Source organism: Micropterus dolomieu, linkage group LG02 (genome assembly GCF_021292245.1).
Source record: "Micropterus dolomieu isolate WLL.071019.BEF.003 ecotype Adirondacks linkage group LG02, ASM2129224v1, whole genome shotgun sequence".
Lineage (NCBI taxonomy): Eukaryota > Metazoa > Chordata > Actinopteri > Centrarchiformes > Centrarchidae > Micropterus > Micropterus dolomieu.
The window spans coordinates 6,574,980-6,599,653 of NC_060151.1; the positions used below are offsets into that span (position 1 = coordinate 6,574,980).

A 24,674-nucleotide genomic window follows, 5' to 3' on the forward strand; every position below is an offset into this window, starting at 1 on the left:
AAAAAAAAGTTCAGATTTGATATCCAGTGCTCAATCTGGATTGTGTGAAAAAGCAACCTTAATATTTTAGGTTGCATGCCTGCAACTCTAAGTGGATCTCTTCTTTCCACATAGGATCATCCAATTCCCAACAAGCTAGCCTGACCTCCGGCCTCAGATTCTGTCCCCAATCAAAAAAGCACAACCGTCTTTTAATCCACCTCCATAATCACAAATTCTGCCGTTCACATCAGCCTGGCTTTGCTGGCCTTCAGAGCTCTGCACAGAGTGTATAGAGCTGAGCAGGCACCAAATGAATATCTCCGCTGATTAAATCATTAAGGAGCTTTTTTTGACTAGCCCCGCTAAAACCCTGTCCTCTAAATTTGCCTCCGTTCCTCTCCCTCTGCTGTAGATCTGGAGTTAGGGGATGGAAGGGGTTAGTGATGGTGGGGGTGGGGATTAACTTGTTTGGGCTGTCCGCAGGCTCAAACACTAAGCGCTCAATCACTCAATCACCGGGATCCACACGCTCACTGGGACTTAGCCTCACAGATCCTGCTGACATTGACCGTGGCTGGACTCCCAAGCTGACCTGCCCAGCCGCTGATGATACCATATCTCTATCTGTATTGACCAATTTTCCATCACTATCAGCAGCTTGCCATGAATGTTGATATCAAACAGAGAGGGCGGGCAGAGAGGTAAAGCAGGTAGGTACAGGATTAGAGACTGGCTTTGGTTTTCTGTACTGTGCATTCTTTAAAAGCACAGAACTGTAAGACCCAAAAAAACAGAGATGTTTGATCCAAATTGGCAAATTGCTCGTACTTACGAAGACCATCAAGCACCTCAGTTAGCATCTTGTATTTCAAACAAGGCTTATACTCCCTTTCCTGTCCCCCAACATATTCAGAGTGCCTTGTGCTGGCAGAAGCCTACACACCTGTTTCATTTAAAAGACGGAATCAAAATACCAATGCCCTTTTTCCTGTGTTATTCTTACGTTCTCTAAATTAAAACTAAACGGACGGAGCAATAGGTCCTTTTTAGCGGGAAGAATGGTGTGTGCATGAGAGGCAGAGATATAAGAGACAGAGTAACAGAAAGTCTTGAAGTTCAAATCTGTGTTAACTTCCTGTCCCTCCAGAACTCATTAATATCACTATCACCACCAATAACATCAATCCTCCTCTCACACACCTCATATACCACAGTTTAGTCTGCTCAGCCAAACACAGAGGCCATCTATCGAAAGAAGATAAAAAGGCTAATTTCTCTTAGACTCATAGGACCTCATGAAAGAGCATGTTTGCATTCTTATCCCAAAATCTCAAAAAAAATTTAACTGATCTAATCTAACTTTATTCTGTGAGGCGTGTTCCAACTCCAGTTCTGTAAACTCTCTTAACTGCACAGGCTTGTCGTAAATCGCTCTCGATTGCTACCTGTTCATGAGGAGGTTAGCATTTGTGAGATGTGATAATTGCCCTAAAATTGTCATATAGCAACCAGCATAAAGTAAGTAATATCATAAATATTAAAAAACCTCTCAAATTTCCGTGTAAATTGGCAATGTGAAAAGAACATTTAATTTGCATTAAGTTCATTTTACTTATACATTTTATTTTATTTTTGGTTAAGTTGGTATCATATTTATTCTCCAAAAGCATTCAGATGAAGGCATAATTCCTAAATAGAACAAGTGTTTTTTCCTCTTCTAAAGACGGTTAGTGAATGTGTCAGATTGTCTTAAATTGGCCCTAAGTGCCACATATGTATGAATCTGTTAGTTTGAGTGATTCTTGCATGAGGCCCATTGTTTCCAGTCATGAGCCTGCTCCACCATGCTCCAACACCTATCCTCACCAGATCCCAATCTAACATCGCTGCCGGGTCACTGCACTGCACACACAAACACACACACACACACAGTATAGGAAACATCAGGCAGTGATTAAGCTAATGTAGCTGTCTAACAAACAGAGAAATACTGAAAGCCATTCAACTGTGTGACGGGACTTTTTATTGTCCAAAAGCTGTACTGTCCAAACCTTGAGGAAAAATTGCCTTGATGAGAGCGAACTGTTGATTCAGGGCTCAGGCCAGCCACAGTGAGTAATATAACCAAGTTCTGCAAGTCTGTCTTTATTTATTTGAGGTTATTAAATTTTCATTTTATTAACACTGCCTCAGTGCTTCACTATTTGTCTTTAAATGTGTATTCATTCTTTTATTTATAAGTGTCATTATCTAAACATATTATCTTTATTAGCCAATAGGGAATCCCCACTGGGCTTACTTCTGCTGCTGTGGAGGTTTTTTTTTTAATATTTGTTTCTGGAGCTGATTTTTCTTGTGGCTGATGTCCCCCTTTAAACTGTAAACACATTAAAGACTGGCTTTGCGTTACAAAGGGAATTATCTTTTCTAATATGCATGGAGCTAACCCTGTTTTTGTTTTTTCTTTTTTGTTTTTGTTGAGTCGCAGATTATTTTAAGTGTCGAGAAGTGAAGAAAAACAAAAAGAAGGAAAAAAGACTGCAATAAAAGAGGACACTGGTGTGAGAGAAGAAATCTTGGAGAACCAGAGGTGAGAAAAGATCACGCTGAGGGTTTGGAGGAGAAGGAGAGAGATGGAGAGCAAACGAAGCAGTGCTGGTGTCTGTTTTCCCTCTGGCTGGTGGTGGGCGACTGCAGCCAGCATAAACACATGCCTTCATGGCTCACACATTTCCTGCTTCACTCCACATCCCAGCACTGGGCCACACAGGCTCAGGACACCACAGTGAGTTCTGTGTGTGTGCGTGTGTGTATTTGCATGCATGCATGTATGGTATGCATGATCGCTGATCTTGTGGTTAAAATGGACTCACACTGTTTGGGCAAATCTTTTTGTTAGCATCTCAACTCTGACTGTGTCTGCGTGGTTGCATGAACACACACCAGCGTGCACACACAAATCATACTTAAAAACATACATCTTGTCTGAATGTAAAGGAAGACATATTTCATATTAGGCTTTAAGGGAGGAAAGAACCAGGCTTATTCCCATCTGATTCTAACATATGTGGTTTAACAGTTTAACATTAACACTATTCATCTCCTTAGCTGTTGGCGTACCTCTCCTCCCACGGGCAAGATATCTTAATGCGTAGTGCTCACTCTCTTTATTGTACGTGTATGTGTGTGTGTGTGTGTGTGTGTGTGTGTGTGTGTGTGTGTGTGTGTGTGTGTGCGTGTGCGTGTGTGTGAAAGTGCATTGCATCATTCTGTTACTTTAAGGGGGAGTGTAGAAGCGAGGTTGTCTAATGTGTTGATTCCACACAGCTCCTTTCATCTATAGAGAGCCTCTTTTCATCTATAGCGAGAACCTCCTCTATCACCTTTCATACAAAATCAGGCGGAAAGAGAGATTTAAGACACAATGACGACGGGTAGAGAGGAGCAGGGGAGTGTGGGAGATTGAGAGGCGAGGGGGGGGGGAGATAGATTGAGGAGAAAGGGAACCAGACAGAGTAGAGAAAGTGAGCCGGGGAAGGGGATGCGAGGATCCATCATCCTACAGAGACACTTCCCAGGAAAGGACGGCACTTTTTCCACTCTCTCTGTTTTGTCTCACCCGTACTGCAAGCTCGCTGTTAATCGGAAAAGACATTACCGGTCAACTCCAGCTGCGTCCTCTCACGTCTACGCTCTGTTGCTACATTCCCAGGCTTATTTATGCATGCTTAATTTTAGGTGTTAATTTGGGAAATGGCGGAGGAAAAGCTCTTCTCGCCATCCGTTCCACCAGCAAAGGCTATATAGATTCAGAGCAAAGGGGTCACTGAGGCAAGTTGTTCCCTCTCTTCTTGGCAAATGGAGTGTAAAACAGGCCTGAGAGTGGCTGTAGCCCAGAAGGAGATGATTATCTGGGGCTAATTTCACCCACAGTGGGGCTCTAAGTGTCCCTTAAGGATCATATAAGGGCCTTATAGACACTATATAGTACTGGATGAGGTGTCCCTAAAGTACTTTAACAAGACGATCATCTGGGCATCATCCTCCCTCAATGGATAACTTAATGTTGTCCGTTCACACATTTGGCTAAGGAGGAACAAGAAGGAGGATGTCCTATATTAACACCACTGGACCTCATTAAAAGGATGTACACATGGAAGATATAGTACCAACTTATTTTTGATGCATTCAGAAAACTGTTCATGTGCTGTGTGGAGCCTTCACACTATCCCTATAGCCTCGACCAAGGTCTGAGAGTACACTGGGTCACTGAGCCAGCTGCTCATAACCATTATTAGGCAAGTTAACGTCAAAATGTAAGACAAGTAAAAATTTCACCAAAACTCATTACAAATTAGCCATGAAAATAAGTGATTACATACATTAAAGACCACAAGGTTGAAGGCATTGTGGTTTAACAAGGAGCTAGTTTATGGTTTGCATGTATTTACGGACCATTAATGGCTAGCTAGCACGGTGACTCCATGCTGTACTCCAGGATCCCTGTCCTTGGAGCTGAAACTTAGGGGTTCACGTATCTTTCGAATCTGGACTAAACCAAGTGATGCCTGAATTCAAATTAGTGTTGCATGTAGGCTTACCTGGGGCTAAGATTAGCATGCCAGCTATTTCATTCCAGGCATTTCTTGTTACAGAGAGTTGCATTTCTCCTCCCTTGGTAGTGGCTAAGTGCCTCCCCACACCTCTAGCTAACAAGTACCAGACCACTCAGTCCACTGAACACACCAAATCAAAACTGGTATCAACCTACATCTAACTCCCCCAAGACAGCAAACAAGCTGATTCCCAATATGACTGAATTTCAAATTGCCTCACACGTCAGCAACTTGAATAAAAACCCGTCCTGGACCCGTACATGCTCTGTCAAACACACAAGCACAAAAAGGCACTTTCTCCTAGCCTGTGTAATCATGTGTAACAACATGTGTTAAGTACGTTTGCTAAGGTCATTAGTGTACACAAGATGAAAGCTGATCATCAGCGGGCCTATCAGCTTACATGAAAATTAATATGCGTCACACCAAACTCTCTCATGTGACATTTTGTCTTTCTCTACCCCCGACCCCCCTTCTGTCTGCTTTTCATTCTGCCTGTAGCCTTCTCATGGCTCAAGTGAGGTAATTCATTTTTTGAGAACGTACCCAATAACCTCTGTCAGTGTATGTGTGTGTGTGTCTTTGCATATGTATGCATGCATATACAGTATATACTGTATATGTCTGTGCATGCATAAAAGTGTGTGAATGTGTGTATTTCTCCTGTGGGCCCAGAGCATTTCTGTGCTGCTCTGTGCTGAGCAGTGGGCTGTTTCAGGCTGCGGTCTAAGTTCAATAAGGCAGGTTTGACATATGCTAGCATTCTGTACAAACACTGTCCAGTGGTCGGCCCTGCACTCTAACCCTGCTATTATGACTGCTGTGTGTGCGTGTGTGTTCCTGTTACAGAAAGAGCAAAAGCAAGAGGCAAGAGAAAGAAAAACAGAACGAGGGATGGTAAGTAAGAAAAATACAGTAAAACCAGAGTCCACAGAGGATAGCGTGATCGGGTGTGCAGCCCAGACCTAAAAATGTTATAATGTTCTTCTACAACAACTGAATATGTTTCTGGAGCTAGGGTAGGGATAGGGTAAAGCAAACTCAATATAAATGTGTGTCAGGGTAGAGAAAAGTGAATAAAAAAGATGGTTGAGGCCAGCAGGTGGCCCCTTACATCAACAGATTTATCACAGGTAGAGAGGTAAACTCAACTGCACCTGAGGTGAGCTACGGAGGTGACTCGAAGTTATGCCAGTCAGACAAGATGAGTCAAAAAATGACGTGACCTTCACGGATGTTTTTTAAACCATACTTAAAGTAAATGACCCATTCTTTTGCATACCCCGAGATGCGAACCTAATTTCTTAAAATAACAAAGTTGACAATTTTTGTTAACTCACTTACATGTACTGTGATCACATATATATTGTCTCCAGATGGCATATGTTGGTGTCTTTATGCCATCGTGCAACAGCGTATTGATAGGTATCCATACTCTTGAAAGCAGTCAAGCTATCTCCGGTGTATGGGGATGGATTACTTGGGGACTTACTAAATGTAGGGAAAAGTAAGTGGCGACGCTTTGCAAATTTTAAGGGACAAAATACAGTTTGACATAATAAATATGGATCACAACCAATAAATTTTTTCAAATATCAGTGTCTTTCTGTCTTATTTAGATGTGCTGTGTTCGTTGCCATGACTCTCTAAAACAATGGCTGTATCTAAAAACTCCCACTGTGTAGGACACAAATATGGTGGCGGCTGGCCATTTCAGAAGTGACTTCTTCGGTAGACTTAGATTCTGTGTAATGAAATTCACTAAATGGAAAAACATGAATTGGTTTAGTGGTCTGAGAAACCAGCGACGATGTTAATCAGGAGAATTCCTTGTGCTTTGCTGCACTGTGCTCTAATCTAATTAACCAGCAAAGTCCATCAGATAAAGGCCTGTTCTGTGTGCCTTTCACATCCTGTACATTGGTGCTCGTGTGCCTACCATTCTACCTGCCTGCCCGACTGATATCCAGCCTGGCTGCTTCTCTATCCACCCACTCAACTAGCTTACTACCCTCCCACCTAAAAGTTTGTCTGCTAAATCGACAGCCTCCTTCCCTATAGTACAGCCTGCCTAACTCTCCACTTGTCTCACTTACTGATGACCAGACATCAACTACATTCTGTCTTCCTGGTGGTTGTCCCATAAAAAGCGAGTGTCAGCCTGCTTGCCTGCCAGCTTGCTGCTCCCATAAAGACGTAGGAATGAGGGACCAATCTCATTAGGGGAAGATTAGGCCAAATCTGTTTGCTGTCCTGATGCCACTGCTGCTGCAGCTGTGGAGCTATGATGAGTGGTAATGCCACTGCCAGGGTATTGTACCAGCTAACATGCACACAAACACACTCACTTTCCACACAATCTAAGCTGTTACGAGATGCTAATCACCGCTGTCATTGGCCTTTAAGTGGGAGAGTTAGCAGTGGACTGACAAAGTGTGTGTGTGTGTGTGTGTGTGTGTGTGTGTGTGTGTGTGTGTGTGTGTGTTGTCTTTGTTCTACTGCATGGCCCAAGCCCACAAACAAGTCCCAAAACACCCAAGAGAGATGAGTAACAGACCGAAGACAGAACCCAAACAGCTATAATGTTATGAGAGGGAGGGAGAAAAAGCAACAAGTGAGTAAGAGACTAGCTAGGGAGGGATGGAGGGAGGGATTGAGAGAGAAGGGGAAACACGTGAGGAGGTTAAATGTAACAGAGGGTTTATTGTTTGTGGTTCTTTGGGGAGGGAATGAAGCGAGCGAAGGAGGGAAAGGCAGCAGAACCAGGGGAGGAGACGAGGAGGAGGGAGACAGTGGGAACAGTGCTTTGGCAGAGGCCAGAACGTCAAGCAGACCTGCTCAGTCAGACTGCAGAATGGGGCCTCCCTTTCAAATAAGCAGCACTATAATCAGACTAATGCTGCTCAGGAGATGGGCAGCACACTGGAAATCAAACAGCTATGGCACAAGATTAAACACTCTGCAATAAGGAGGTCGACTTTCCACACTCAGGTCGCTCACAGACTGCACACAAAACACACACAAACTCCATGTAAAACCACAACTTGTCATGTTAACATTTCTGTTTGTGTAGCAATTAAACAAAGTAGATACTTTTTGTGCTTTAGAGGTGCTGGTAGTGGTGTGTTATTGAATTTTAGACATAGCCAAATTAGCTGTTTCTCCCGGTTTCCAACCTTTATGTTAAGCTACATGTAGGCTAATCAACTTCTGGATCTAGCTACAGCAACTAAGCACATTTTTTCTGTCTAAACTGTTCTTTTAAATTAGAAAAAAACAATATTAAGCAGGTGTAAAGTCACAAGAAACATATTTATTATGAGGAAGAAAAGTATCTTACACTAAAGTCAATACAAAACATGTCAAATGAAAATATTTCTTCCTCGCTCACTGACAGGAGAGGTGCTCAGTGGACTGGAAAGGTCAATAAAGCTTCTGGCCACCGGTGGCAGCACTGACAGCTCTGTTGCCAAGAATCACTCAGGTCGCTGAGCAAGAAAGAAATCCTGCAACATCTTTGATTTTGCATGAGCTCAAAAAACACTCTATATTCAATACCTGGTACATTTACAGTCTGTCGTTCGATTTAAATTTGTATTTAAATTTTAAATTTTTCCGTGTGTATTTTATGCACTATAATGCACTCAAAAATAATTTCTGGCTTTCTGCATTTGTACTGTCTTTAATTAAAGACACTTCTCTTTGCTTTTGTGAAGCTCAAGGTCTTCATCAGCAGATGCACCTGGCTTGTTATTTTAAGATTTTTAAAAAGATTTTCCCATCTTAAAATTCACTAAGAAAACACCCTGTCAGTTTGTATTTTAGACACTTCACAGCATGTTATAAACGCCTTTGCGACTTAACTGTCCTGGTTCAGTATGGTGTTCCTGGTAAGGGCTAGACTAACTGGGTTTGTACTCTTGAGCATCTTATTCTGCTGTGACTCGAAGACCACTATGTACAGTATACATGGGAAGCTACATAAACATACGCACACACTTCCCCGACAGCAGCAGGAAGACAACTGGCAGATAATGATCTGTGTTGGGGCCGAGTGGTCTCTTTGTCTCTCTTTCTAACTTGTGCTTACTCCTTTTCTCTCTCCGTCTTTGACAGATTTTAAGTAAATACCAGCAAACAAGCAATTATTTCTGGCAGGCGCACCCCTTCTCTCTTCCAAAAGACATGGAGCAGAGGGAGAGGGGGTGGATGAAATCACCCTAACAGATGTGATTTAAATCAATATTACATTATATGTGCCTTTATTTATTTTTAAAAAGTAACACAGGGAACCAAACCAAAAAAGGGCCCAGTGATGACTGCTGCCCTTCGCTTGACGGAATAATTGCTTTTAATGCATCAGGGTTTTTCATGTTTTAATTTCCTTTTACCCCCTGCTTGTCCTTCTTCTGTGTTCCTCCAGGTTTGAGCAATCCTCCCGATGTTACAATAATATCAGGGAATAAAAAATCAGCCGAGCTGTCAAACGTAGAGTTTTAACACAAACCATCTGGTGGAATGATGGAGGTAAACAGGCGCAAACAGAACTGGGCTGGGGGGAAGAGGAGGGGTAGAAGGGGAGGCAGCTGAGGGAGGAGAAAAGAAGCAGAGATCTTGAGAGGAGAGATTGGGTGAGATAAGTCGAATGTTACAGGAGGAGGAGGAGGTGGTAGAGCTGGTAGGATAAAAACGTGGGGAATTTGGATGCGAGAGAGGGGAAAGGTGGAGGAAGAAGTGGAGGAGGCGGAGAGACGGATGATTAGGAGGGGAGGGGGTGGAGAGGGTGACAAAAATGTAGTCTGCGAACAAATGATGGTGTTGTAGTCAAGACTTGACAGAAGGAGAGGAGGAGTGGGAGCCTCAGACACTCTTCTGTGTTGTATCCATTATAACAGAATATGGGACAATAGGAGGGCTTCATTCCAAAACGCTATGAAACCATTGTGAAATTAAAAAGTTAATTAAAAAGTAATTGTGACCCGGTTCAATTTACTAAATACCTCTAATTCAAATGTGCAAACTTCAACTGCTTAAAAAAAGTGTAAGACACTGATCTATTATTGATGTTTTAAAAAAGGAAAGAAATGGTTTTGGTGAGTAATGCTGAATGTAAATATTACTTTGATTTTTTACAAGGAATCTCAACAGGGCACCTTTAAGTTATGGTTGGAGTTAGATAACAAAAACATGTGGTTAAGGGTAGGTAGAAATTGTAGTTAAAACAAAAGCATTCATTGTTGGTCTTTAACAGGACGAGAACGCCAGGCTCCAGCATGATATGCTACACATCCATCCTTCCACCGCCACAGCCCTAACACAGCACACAAACACAGCTTCCTGCACTGGCACTGAACACTGGCATTTCACCTTCCTTGTGCGCTTCAGAATCGTCCAATAAAAACGTAATTCATAGGGATACTGTGCTGAATTGTAAACACACCATGTGCCTGTCTTAGTACAATGTTCTTGAGAAGTAGGAGGAAAAATGTAGAAGGAAGTGGTATATTAAAATAAAGACAGGAAGAATATATGGGATAGGACATATTTTTCAGGGTTGAGACAGAAATATGAAATGAGTTTTGAAACATGCATTCAAACACATATCAGTACCATGGTATCTTACCTTTTGTTGAGACAGCGCCAGGGCAGCAGAAACATGGAGGAAGAAAGAAAAATACTTTAATTAGCTCCATGGTTTCTGTAAACACTAACCACTCAGTGGTGACATATGTTAGTCACTTTGTTAAGTGACTAACACTAACTCTGACATCCCAATTAATCCCACAAAACTGGCTCAAAGGTAAAATCCACTTGCACAGCTTGTAGCTTTAATACAAACTTTCGTCCCAAAAGAAAAACACTGAAGATTTTGTATCACATTTGTATAGTACAAACATAATATGTTTCACTGCCCTGAAGGTTAAAAACAAGTGCTGGATAAGGTAAATAAAGAATCTACAAAAATGCAGTCGTTAATAGCAGCAGCAGACGTGCGAAGATGTATCATTTGATGAGACAGCATTAGCTTGTGGCGTAAGAAGTGTCATATGACATGGGGCTCTCTGTTAGGGTAAGGCTTATGTGAGTGGTGGAAGCTAGACATGCTAGCAGTGTGATTCTTTGTGTCAGACTGAAATATCTGCTCATCTGCAGGATTGATTGACATATAATTTTAATTTCATGGTCCCCAGAAAATGAAGGCTAATGACTATGGAGATTCCCTGACTTTTTCTCTAGCGCCACAATGAGGTTGACATTTGTGGTTTTAGTGGAAATGTCTCAACAACTATTGGATTGATTATCATGAAATATGGCAGACACAAAAATGTCTCCTCATTAATGACTTTTAATCAGGTCAAAATTCCACTTTGTCCAATGCTTTATTTAGGACCAAATACTTAAAGCTAATGACATTCACATCAGCCTCAGCTGTACTTTGTGGTAAGTGCTAATTAGCAAATGTTAGCATGCTAACATGGAAATTAACCAAGATGGCGGACATCATTATTCCTACTAAACATTAGCATGTGATTGTGAGCATGGTAGCATGCTGACATTAGCCAACAAACCAAAGAACATCCTCACAGAGACGCCAACATGGCTGTAGAATCTTTGTTTGGTAGTAGGGAAAATGCCAGCCGGTAAGGTAACTGACTGGGGTTGAATTTGTCGACTGTAAAAAAGACGTCTCCTTGATATCCACCAGGTGTTAGCTGGGAAAGGCTGCAGCAGCCACACAACAAGGAAAAAGATGAAATAAGTAGGGGAGATGAATAAATGAACAGGTACAAGGAATTCTTTATAGCAGTCACAGCCCAGTAGCATACTTCTTCATGATGTCAATGACTCCTCCCCTCTGCTCTTTCTTTATATTCCTCCTTGTGGTGGCATGGCCCCTGTCAGGTGACACAAGAGCTGATGAGGCCTGACAGAGGGTCAGCGACCTCACTTCCTACTCTAATTGGTCCTAGGTGATAAACCGGCCCCCTGGGACTCAGGGGAGATGTGGGCTTAGTGGAGCAGGGAGGAGCTGGGAGTTGTGGAGTGGGGTGAGTAACGGGGGTCTAGCAAGGCCTCTTCTAACTCAAGCATTTGGTAATGCGCTAATTAATTTTAAGAGTTCGACATCCCCCTCTCTGGCCCTCACTAGAAACAGATGTTAAGCTGAGAGGGAGGGGAAAAGGGGTGGTGGTGGCTGATACGGCAAACGCTGCTGAGCAAGATACAGATCTCCAGGAAAGGAGAGGAAAAGAGAGTAGAGGGAGACAGAACAACAGAGAGAATGTTTCAAGGGATCTGAGTCACTTTGCCGCCCCCCCTGACAGGTGAAGCAGATGACAGTGCAATTTCACACCTCGGTGAGCGAACGACAGATTACTCTGTGTTGGCGAGGAGGAGAACAAAAACATCCTCCTGAGAAGTCGCACCCACGTGCCCACACACACACACACACACACACACACACACACACACACACACACACACACACACACACACACACACGGAAATAGAATGCAATAGAACGAGAAAAAACACAATGGCCTATTCATGAGATATGTGTGCATACAGTGACATGTGTCTTTGAAACAGACAGGGGGAGAGGGGTATTTTTAAGAGGCATTTGTAACTTAATAGAGATACACTATTCACATGTGTCAGTTGTCAGCAGTAAGCGCAGGATAACAGGAGCAAGGTTTTTTTTTTGTTGCCTAATATGCCAGAGGGATCTGGAAGTGATCCGACATGAAAACTAGGTGGGGGGCGTGTATGTGTGTGGGTGTTTAAGAGGGGTGGGGAGGTCCGGGGAGGCTCAGTTGTTGTAACCTCTGACCTTTCGGCACGCTCCAGGGCCTCCCAGAAGCCACTTCAAATGCACCCTGCATTGGAGCCCCCCCGTGCCACAGAGAGAATGAGTGGGGAGGGCGAGTCTCAGCTGTCATCACTGTCACAGAGATGCATGTACACTAAAGTCTACTCACAAAACAAGTTGTTTCTGCTTCTGTGTCTGTGATTGGATTAACCACGAGTCCACAGCCTCACGTTACCTTTAGTCCCTGTGGACAGGTTTCTGCTCCATATAGACAACCTCACACTGGTTTGACAGATAATATTCAAACCCAAGACTTATTTTACGGTTGCACATCTGCATCTTGAGCATTATTTTATAAACATTTCCCCAAAACGTAGGATCTGCACACTGTTCTTTGCTACAACAGTGTTTTTCATTCACTGATGCTGCCTATGCAGCATTTCAACCAATCAGATATTAAGAGGTTAATTTCACACACACTCCTGTCATGCACTTCCCATAAGTTCACAGCCCTAATCAGTGTTTTCCTTTATTCCCTTTCTTTCTCTCCCTCTAAATTTTCATACTCCTTGCTCTTGGATTTCCTCCCTGTGCGGCAAAGATTTCCACACACATGCAGACCGCAAACCCCAAATCCTCAGCTCAGCTCCCTTTGCCTCCACGCTGCCCTGCAGAGCATTAAACGTCCAACAGCAAACTCCCATCTCACTGTCTTTCTCCCCTCCGTTTGCTTTAGCGTGTGTGGTCTGATTAGTTAGGCCCCTGTGGATTAGCTCTGACCCAGGCAGTATGCGGTGCTATGGGTGGGGAGGCAGTTCGATGAGGGTGCCAGCATGAGGAAACGCGATATCATCCGTGAGCTGTCAACCTCCAGTGAGAAAGTAGACCCGGGGCGCCGTCATTATGCCAATCCCGTCCTGGCCTACGTGATCCCCCAATTCTTCTCATAGCCCCGCGGCTATATCTGACCTATGTAAAAACCACCTGACAGTTGACAGGATTTGATCATCAATCTTCTTGAATGATTGCACAAGCAAGCACACAAATAAACACACGGCTTGTACCAACATATACATCGACATACAGTAATTGTTGCGTGCAGAACCTTGATCCACACACAAGGGAATTCCCTTCCAACTTAAGCCTCCTACAACAATAGCACACTCTTCCAATAGACTAAGGGTGGATTGCTCTTTTACTTTGGCTGTGTCAACAGGCAGCAGCCACCGAGGCCAGACCGACTCTTCCTGGGTCTTTTCTGGCCCAGAGACCCAGCCGGAGGAGATAGGGAAAGTAAAACCAGTGGTGAAAAGTAACTAAGTAAATTTACTCAGGTGCCGAACTTAAGTTGAGTTACTTGTACTCAACGTGTGCAAGATAATTTCAGTTTGACTTTATATCCCCTTCTTCATGACATTTCTGATGGAAATATTGTACTTTTTGCCTATAGTTACTGATTAGCTTGCAGATTAATGCTAAAAACCTATACACAGTATATACATATATAAAATATGATGCATTATTACACAATATCCTACCCAACAATGCATAAAATGGTCTATTAGCTCCACTCCACCGGCTGTAACATTAAAACGCTGCGTACAAGTTAATGTACAATATTTAGTAATACAACACTGACGGGGGTCATTCTGCGAAATGGGTAATTTCTACATTTTTGCTGATAATTTACTTACATATCATTTTGAATGCAAGTTCATGTAATTGAATGCAGGACTTTTACTTGTAATTAAGTAGTTTGACTTTGTGATATCCCTTCTTCTGCTTAAGTAATTGCTTTGAGTATTTATTTCACCACTGAAGAAAAATAAAGAGGAGAGGCCGAAGAAGACAAAGAAAGGCCCTGCCAACCACCTACTAGGTTGTGTCTCTGTCTGTAGATTCTCTACACAATTTAGAAGCTCTAGTTCTCTAGCCAAAGAGTAAAAACACATGATGCATGAGGGTGACTGATACAGGAGCTGGAGGAAAAAGAGGAGAGCGTTGTTCTGGACAATATATGATTGTAATTGGCGCTATTGCTCTAAGGTTCTGAGACAGGTCCAGCTGAGGAATAAACACAGTAAACCTGCTGAGAGTTTGTAAGCAGGGCACACACACACAGCGCAAGAGGAGATAGTGTGGTCAGTTGGGGGGATTTACTTAGTCCTTCATTTCCTGTGAAGGCATGCTAAAGAAATCAGCAATGTGCTGCAAATGTTTCCCAAACAACTGCTGGCCATATTGGTAATCACAACTGGCAGCATTCCCCAACTGGGTTGATGTGGGCTTGACACTCAACAGATTGAGTTGTGTGAGTCTCTGTGTGCTCACCATCGCACATGTTCTAACTGTCATACCAGTCATCTGCTCAGAGCTCTCTGCATACACTGGGCACACATACACACACACACACGAAATATTGACACAAGCTGCTGGAAGCCTGGCTATTTTGTGCAGCAAAATGCAGGAAAGGCCCCGTCTTTCAATCATTCAAATCTTGGACTCTCTGGTTCTGTTTTGGTTAATGTCTTGCTGATTTTATAAGGAGCCTGAATGCATAACACATGCTAAAACGTGTGCACTCATGATAATGCAAGGGAATCTGGATAGAGGCTAAGAATGTTGTCATGCATGCATTAAGCTTGTGGAGCCTGGCATGCAGATTTCGAGGAAACATTTCTTCAGCTATGACCTCCAGATTATCAGCTTCTCTATGAATACAGGCCCTGGAAAATATCCCAGCGACCTATAATGAGAGACACCATGAATTCTGGAGTCAATGAGCCTAACAAATGTTAACAATGCAGCCCCTCTCGCCGTCGCCCCCTTTTCAGCCCCCAACCGCCGGGACCATTGTAGCAATTAGTATAATGAATGTGGTTTTGCTGGTAGGTAATCACATACTGTATGGCTCAGCCCCCGCTCCCCACATACAGGCGCTTGGCTATGAATGCTTTGGTTTCATTACAGTCCTCCCCTCCCAAAAAAAAAATCAAAAAAAAAATCCACTCACTCCCACTTGCTTTCCCTCTCTCTTTCTCTTCCTTGCAAGCTCGCCTCCTAACTCCTACACCCTTCCTTTCCGCTCTGTTCAAATCTAAACAAAAGACACATCTGGTCTGTCTCTTACCCCCCTTTTCTCCCCTCTTGCTTTCTTTCTCTTTAACTCCCTCCTTGTTTCTACTCCGAGTCTTTTTCAGCTGTTTCTATCAGCATAAGAGCAGCACTTTGTTGGTGGGAAGAGCTGGGTGAAGGAGCTTTGTTAGAGGGTCAACTACTCGACTTAAGACCGTCGCTGGAGTCCAACTCACTGTGAAAGACGACCACTGTATCCCACAACCTCATGTGTACGAACTCCTAACCAACTGTATATTAATCTGGCTTTGAAGAGTTCTCAAAACCATTTATGTAGCCATCATCAGTAAACTACAGCAGTGGTTATCAAACCTTTTTGTCTTATGTACCCCCACAGCCTGTCAGGTGAAGTGGCCATTCATCAACATACCACTTGTCATGTTCCAGATGTGTTTTAAACTGGATGTTATGAAAGTACATACTAGCACAATATATTTACAATTTAATGTTTAGGTCTGTTTGGTAAAGTTTGCAGAAGTTGAAGAAGTTGGCAGAAGCCTGACGTTTCAGACACATCCTGTAGCTACTTTTAACTATTTAATTGTTTATGCAATAATTTTAACTATTTCAATAGTTTATCCATTATTTTTAACTATTTGCATCGTTCATCCAATACTTTTAGCTAACTTTTTCAATTGTCTATTCAATACTTTTTAATTATTTCAATAGTTTATCTATTACTTTTAACTATTTCAATTGTCTATCCAATACTTTTAACTATTTCAATTGTCTATCCAATACTTTTAACTATTTCAATTGTCTATCCAATACTTTTTACTATTTTATAAGTGTTTTACCAAAACTTTTAGCTAACTATTTCAATTGTCTATCCAATACTTTTTACTATTTTATAAGTGTTTTACCAAAACTTTTAGCTAACTATTTCAATTGTCTCTCCAATACTTTTAACTATTTTAAGTGTTTTACCAAAACTTTTATCTAACTGTTTCAATTGTTTATCCAATAATTTTGTCAAACCAGTTATCCGTTAGCTAACTTTTTTAACCACTTATTCATTCCTATTTCAACTATTGATCCATTACTTTTAGCTATTTCAACCGTTCATCCACTACATTTACCTAACTATTGAAGCTCTTTATGCCCTGCGATGGACTGGCGACCTGTCCAGGGTGTACCCCGCCTTTCGCCCAATGTCAGCTGAGATTGGCTCCAGCCTCCCGTGACCCTGTATGCAGGATAAGCGGTTGACGATGGATGGATGGATGAAGCTCTTTATTTTTACTTTATTTTTTACTTTAAGCTAACTATCTCAACCAATGATTCATTTCTTTTAGCCTAACAACTGTTGCTACTTTTCCCGCACTTTCAAATCGCTACACATGGTGTTCAGGTTTTACAGCTGAGGTGGATATATTTGTTTAATCAAATTAATTTGGAAAAATAGAAAATCTCTATTTTTCCAAATTATCTGAGCTTCTTGACAATCATTCCACAAACCTCCTGGCATCTGCAGAAGTATGCCCTGGGGAATCACTAAACTACAGGGTTTCCTAAAACTCTTGCTGGTGAAGCAAACAGTGCCGCAAGCATGTTTAAAGTTCAACACTGGCTACATCTGTTTTAACTGTGTCACAAGCAGAACTGGGAACCTGTCGCTGCTCAAATTTAGAAGTATTGATTATCTTCTCAAAAGATAACCTCTTTCATCCGCTGTGCCTAGTCAGAGCCCTCAGGGAGGCTCAGGTCTCCACCAAGACTACTGACACCGTCACACACACAAATGAAACTGCAAGTGTGTAGAGCAAGTTAAAAAAAGGGCTTTAACATCTGTATTGGGGTTAGTGTTGTTTGTCCACAGATGTGCATATAAATACATTTTCATGTGTTTGTAAAAATCTCCATCTGTGTGTGTGCGCCACTTTCAACCCTATAATCACACACCGAACACAGACTCAGTATCAGACTCACTTCAGGGTTCAATTATTAAACTGTCTATCTGTCCTTCACAACAGGGTCATACAGGTCACCATGACTCACACATGCCTCCCTTTTGCCCCATGAGCTGTCAAAGTAGAGCGGACAACTTCACATCTGGAATCAAGGTGCTATTGTCAAATAGCAATCTTCTTTTGCCTTATTTTTTTGCACTCTGATTTTTTAAACCCCTTTCCTTAACCTTATCTCTCTCTCTTTCTCACTCTCTTCCCAGTCCCATTTCTCTCAATTTCTCCCTCCCTCCCTTGGTTTTATATGGAAAAACATTCCTGGTGTTCTACTCGGCTCCAGTGAAACCTGGTGCTTATTTTCAGTGCCTAAATTGATAGCAAATGTGAGGACAGATCCCTCCTCGTTCACTCTTCCCGCCCTCCATTCCTCCACTGCCCCCCCCTCTCCATTTTTGGCATTAACAGTGAGGATACGTGGAACATTTTCGTGACCATATTGAACCCTGGGGTTTTGTGTTTTTGAAGGTGTTCCCCTTTATATTCAACTGCATGTGTTTTTGTTGAGTTTCTGGGGAGAGAAAGTGTACAGTCTGAGAGTCTCCTTGAGAGCAAGACTGAGTCATAGACTTTTTGTTTTTCAATAAGCCCCCCACTGCACTGTGGAAACCAAACCTGGTTAGCCTCAGCTGTCTTTACCCATAATTCAACAATCCCTGTGTGTTTGTTTTCTCTTTTTGCCTCTCTCTCCCCCTTTTGCTCTCTTTCTCTGACTCTGTAAGTGAAACCCTAACTGCTCCCTTCATTTTTATGCAGCCAACTGAGTTGTGCTGGACCAAAATGCCCTCTATTGTTATGGATGTGTGCAGGGGAGAGAAACTGAGCCTTGTGGATCGTCCCTCTGTGGGTGAAGCTTATAATGGTTCTGATTAGAAAATGAGGGAAGAAAACCCAGTTAGCTCCCTGTAAAGTCTGTTTTTATTTCAAAATGCAAACCTTTGGACTTTGTTGGCGAAGGTGCAGCCTGTAACTTTCATGAAACCATCTTGTAGACTAAACCCCCCCCCCATGAATGCAGACAATGCACAAATCAAGCTACTAGTTACAAGTCATAATGAGTCATCCGTTCATCAGCCAATAATACGGGTGCACTAATTTATGTCCCACTTGTTACTGCAAAACTACTGATGCTGCCGCTTGTCATCAGTTTGTAAATATCAGGCAACATAACACTGTGAAGAAGGAACTAACTGCACTTTGTGAAACCTACCTGGTTCGATAGCCAAAGCTAACCATAGCTAGTGGTGTAATGGATCAGAATCAGCTTTATTTGCCAGGTATGTGTACACATATAAGGAATTTGATTCTGGATTGTACAATGCTCACGATGTGCTTACTTATACAATAATTGAATAATAAAATCAAACACAGGCTACAGTATAGAGAACAAATGTATACACATGCTATAAAGTGATGAAGAACGTACTGTTTATTATCAGTCTACAGCCTCTGCTGCTCTCTGTGTTGACTCCTGCGCACACACACACACACACACACACACACACACACACACGCAGGTGCATACACACACAGCAGCCAGCAGAGGGAGAGGCCGCGGTGGAGACAGTAAAGTGAGGGTAACTCCAAACTACTTGAGTTGACTATATGTTATTATAAGTATGTGCACTAAAACCTTCGCAAATAAAAAGACAATACTTTATCAATACACCTGTTCAAGCATAACCATGTAGAAAGCGTTATTTTAATCTGCTCTATCCAAAGTCTCTCATCCTCTATGTTTTATATAAGCAGAGCTAACGTTAGCTTGGAAATTCGTCAGCTGTTACAAACGAGCTGAATTGAAAGCCGTCTGTAGTCTATCTTAGTTTGCCATGTGGCTTAACATTTACCACATTGTTACCTGCAGTGAATCACAGCAGAGAGAGAGGGGAGGGGGACAGAAGGAAGGTCTGATGCCAAATTGCACTAGAACTGTCTTCATCTGAAACAGTGAAAAACATCCGAACGGTAGACAACATGTTTGTTTGGCTTTAGCAGCCTGGACCCCGTCTGCGTGGCTCTGCCCAGGCACAGCAACATGACGCCCAGAGCACCTTTGCATGTTAAAGCATTATTTGATTCCTTTCGACTAAATTATCCACCAAATTTTAATTTTCTGATATGGTAATAATTATATGTGACCTCACCACTTTAAGTCACCCTTTTTATTGTACATACAAGTAGGCATCTGTTTCTTTGTCAATATGTAAATATTGATTACAACCGCTTTGAATGTAAGCTATTAGCACTTGATAAGCTAGTAGGCCATTTCAGAACATTGTTTTGTTTTGGATACTTTTTTACCCCCTAGTGGCCAAAATTCACTTCATGCAGCTTTTGGTTGCACCTGGGCCTAGCAAGAGGATGGTAGCAGGCTAGCTGGTGGTTGTTGAGCTCTGCATGGATGGAGAGCCAGGGCTGCCTGTTTGTATTGGCCAACTTTCAGCATTCCACATGTCTTTGTGATTTTCAGCTCCCTGACCTCAGGAGACCCTCCACGCTACTGTAAGTTATACTCACACCAGGAGCACAGATGGATCAGAGAGGAACACTGAAATCTTACTGGTGCTAGGCTGGTTTCTAAAGGCACATGTAATGAAAAATACAGGCCACACTGCAGTTGCCACAACAAATCAACTTCAACTCTGAAATGAATTAATAATCTGCTATAGTTTAAGGTATAAGGAATTTCAGCATTGGAAATAAAGCCAATATTACTATGATATTCCTTAAAATATGGCTTTAAGTACAGCTAATGAGGATCATCCGCTTTTCTTAATATCAATAAATCAAATCACTCAATCAATTTTGCAGTTATGCCTAACTATGTAAGCAATGAGGATGAGTGCAGCTCAAAATAGTGTCCACTGTTAACAGTTATCAATGCCTGAACAGTGGAGATGAGAAGATGGAAGCAGTGTGTTGAAATTCCCCACTGGTGCTCCAAGTGGAACAGTAAGTCAGGGGCGGCAGGCTACTGTGTGTGTGTGTCCGCAATGACCCGTGTAGGCTGTATCTTTAGTTAGCCTGGCTAGTCATGGGGCTTTCAAAGAAAATTAAATTAGGTGCTAACAGAGTTAGAGGTGCTAATTACAGACTCATGCTAACAGCCTGGTCAGGGGAAGAGACTGATTCCATCTCACTCCAACCACACCCATATCTGAGTGTGTATATATACACACACACACACACACATATATCTCTTAGTTTAATATTCTATTCTAACTACGACTAACTGTAACTATGTCAGCGTGTCCAATGCCTCAACACAGTGCATTGACTACACAAGCAAGCGAGATTGTGTCACTGTATGTTGGCATAACAGTATCAGTGTCATCTTGCCCTACTGCTCCACATTCGTCACCTTGATTGACCTAGCAGACTGAGCAAAGCGCACGCTGTGTGTGCGATAACCAGATTTAAGCAGTAAGAGGACAACAATAAAGAGAGAATGTGACAGGTTAGGAAATTAAGAGATGGGGCATGCACAAGATTAGGAGGGGGTGATTGGGGGGGTTTCAGGAACAAGTTGCGCCTTGGGGCTGATTTAAACAGGATTTACCTGTTGCTGTCCCGAGGTGCCTCGCTTCACCCATTCACCCAAAGCTGCCGCAGGGCCTCAACTCCCAAAGACCTCGTTAATTAAGGTGCAGACATGCAAAACATTCTGCAAGTGTGTGTGTGTGTGTTTGTGTGTGTATGGGTGTGTGTGTGTGTGTGCATACAACCTCAATCTCCTTGTTTAAAAACACAAAGTTAATTTGTTTAAACACTCTCAAATGCATATGTTAGAGTGCCACTCTAACAGAGAGTCCTCTGTAACAGCAACATGAACCCAATCACCCCATACTGTATCTGCTTGCCTGGGGGGTGGGGCTTTGCTGTCCACCCAGTTCAGTTTATTCAACTTCAGTCAGTAGAATAATAAATTATGACCTATAATAAACAAATCATAATGTTGTAAATCCTCAAAGCAAAACAGTAGGGTGACAGGTGGAGAGGTGGAGGAGAGAAGGCAAAAAGGGGAATGTTCTAGCAAATGTCAAGCCTGACCCTGGGTAAACTAGTCTTTTTGAATGTAAATGTTACAACACAGGCCTCTACATATAAACATATGCAGAGCACACTCATCAGTGGGTCATGGCTGGATGTCATCCTGCAGTTACCAACCCGATTATTCGAAAAACCAAAAACAATAACTGTCAGCCACAATCGACAAAGCTGGGAACAACGCCTGGACCAGCTCCATCTCCCAGTTTATACCTCTGTAAATGGAGACCAAACTGTCTACTGCCCCCTCCCTCACCAAAACACACTCCTATATCCGCCCTTTGCCCTGGGGGATGTGTGTCAGGATGGTTTACACACTAAAAACAAACAGGCGTCCCATTGCAACAGCAAGAGAAATGGATGTGGGTTTGGGCGAGGTGGGAGACGGAGGGAGGAGGGATGCAATGGAAAGTAGGGGGGGTTAGAGGCAAAATCATGGTACGAATGAAGGAGGGAAAGAGAGAAAGAGGGAAAGGGAGAAGGAGGGAAGGGGGAGTGTAGAGCAAGAGAGTGAAAGTTGTCATAAAAACGCCAATAATAAGAGGCCTCAGTGCCACCCAGTGACCACATCAAGGCTTCTGTAATGACAGGCTGTGCCGAACACATGTCCGCCTGAGTCAGGCAGTGTGTGTGTGTTTGTGCATGACGCGTGTGCGCCCTTCTGTCAGTGCTAAAAAATGGCTTAGTTAACCGAGTAATATTATTCTCAGCATGGACACATGCACAGTACATCATACATACCACAAAGCAACAGTCAGGCACACATTTTGTAAGTGTACACATGCAGCCTTTAATTTAGACTAAACTATGGTCTCCACTCGTTCAGGCAATGTAGGTACATATGTACATAAACTATGTTTTAAATTTGGGCTACAAACCAAATACTACCTACTATATGTCTAGCACAGTGGTTCCCCAACCCTTTATGTTATGTTTATCTCTTGTGACATGTTATGGACTCAACAAAAGATAGATTTTTCCCCTTGAATAGGTAAAAGTATCTAGCATTTCACAACAAATTGAAAGAAGCATCATTTAGAAAATAAAAAACCCTTATTTTGTGAAGCAGAAATGCTCTTTTTTTGGCTTTTTAAAATGCAACTGAGCACCTGAAGGGTGTGGCAAGTATATCAGGATGTGAAGTAGGATCTGAACAAACAACAATAACAATGGCAGATAGTTTTGAAGAGAAACAAATAGAGCCTGTCCCTGTTACTGCCTTTTCTGCCTTGATTTTATCACCATGAGTATTGTAACCTCCTTGAAGAGGTTCTCACTAGAAGATATTCTGGTGTTGCCCATTGATTAGCCCTGATCTGCCCCCTAGTTGATATAGTTTGTAATCCTCTAGGTGCACCTATGTACGCAGCATTATTCACAATGCTGCGTGAATCAAAGTCATTAGTCTATGTGGAAACGGTTGTGAAAAGCTCACAGGACAGATTACCATCATGTCTATAACAAGATAAAATCATATTAGATAGAAAACTGCTGTTGCAGTGCTCTCTATAGGTTGATGGCTGACTATTAATCAGCCTTGACATGTACCAGTCTCTGGAGGTATTTTTTCCATCTCTCGTTCACTTTCATTAAAGCTCATGTACACTCACAGTACAGCACATCCTGGTTCAGAGGGGAACTACACTTTTTTTCATGGCAGCGAACTAACAAAGTAATGTGCATTACACAGCAATATCTATCTGAAGTTTACTAACATTAGCGACCATTAGAAACTGGTCATTCCAGAACAAGTAAGACAGTATCAGCAAAACACCTGAGTGAATGGAAGATAGAGGGCACTGTGTACTTTCTATTTGTAATAGGAAGCATGTGTTATTGCTTCCTTCAAAAGCTACATAGGCCAAAATCACACTCTGCTAACAATCCCACAATGTGCCATATATGTAAATATTTGTCAGTGATGATGCAAAATCTTTAATTACTGATTACTCATATAAACTATTACTACGTGTTTTAATTTACATAGGGTGTAGAGAATGAGTGAACGAGGGAAAGATTTCAGACACAGTCTCACTTGCAAAATTGCAGTCACGGCAGGCGTTTTCCATCAGCTCTCAAAGGCAAACGTCAGCTGTGATCACTGATTGGGGTGTGGCCTGAAGTCCAACATGCTTAAAAAGTTTCCACCCATAGAGAGCAGCTCCACAGCAGTTTTTCTAATTCATGCTGCCTAGTGTGGGCTTCACATTTTACAGCATTAAGTTCAAGCTAATACATTTTGCGTCAGTTGGGGCTCACAAAATACTAGCTCCAGTACAGGGGCGATCTTAAAACTTTGGTCCACGTATGCAATGACTAACAGATTTTTTTCTGAGAATGGATGTTACTTCATCTCCCTGTCCATATCTTCATGTTGATGAGGACAGAGAATTAAGCTAGCACGCTAATTAAAGCAATAGTGTTGAGAGGCCAGAAATTGACATACTGGTGTTCAGGGCAACTGGTTCAGCTACATAAAGAGAAAAAGAAACAGGAGCTTGTAATGAAAGAAGCCAAGGAACAGTTGAAATATATTCCAATCAAAACCTGACCTTGTCCAAAATTAAATCAGCAAAGTTTCACCCTCAAGTGTGATAAACAGCGTGTGTAGGACACGGCTGTTTACCAGAGCAGACCTGGACAAAGAAAGCCAGACAGGCAGCAGTGGAGCGGGGACCTGAGCCCAGGAGAGAAAATCCTGTTCTTTTTCACAAACACCTTGTAGGAAAGAAAAAAAAAAAAAACCTGACCACAAAAGAGGCTCTGTGCTTGAGGCTATTTCAGTTCAGAGTTCTAGCCAGGACAGATCCACCGAGAGCACAAGTGAGATGGAAAGAGAAAAAGGAGCTTTATTTGGTTAACAACTTCCACGAATCAGTGTGGGGGAAGAATGTGTGTAATTTGGCTGTTTGTTTTGCATTAGGATATAAAATATGTCAGGATTACTTCATCATACATATAAAGCACAATGAAAAGGAGATGGGTGAGAGTTGGGGGGGTGGGGAACCACAATGTTTTGGAAGTTGGGTTTTGGGTAACATATCAAATGTTTCTCACTGGGTTAGCAGCTTCAGCAAAGTCCACTGAAAAATGTGCGCCCCCCCCCCCCCCCCCCCC

General features: G+C 42.4%; 1 protein-coding gene across 17 annotated transcripts in view; it reads right to left on the reverse strand.

Annotated features, from left to right (window-relative positions):
* Positions 1–24,674, reverse strand: part of nfixb (nuclear factor I/Xb) — a 132,609-nt gene that overhangs the window by 52,895 nt on the left and 55,040 nt on the right. The window contains exon 4 of one of the 17 annotated variants that reach the window (XM_046071915.1): positions 1,862–1,884. The exons of the other annotated variants lie outside the window; for them this stretch is intronic. Within the exon in view, the coding sequence (XP_045927871.1) occupies positions 1,877–1,884 (8 nt within the window). The 3' untranslated portion in view covers positions 1,862–1,876. Of the gene's footprint in view, positions 1–1,861; positions 1,885–24,674 lie in introns of those variants that run through there. 17 annotated transcript variants of the gene reach the window in all.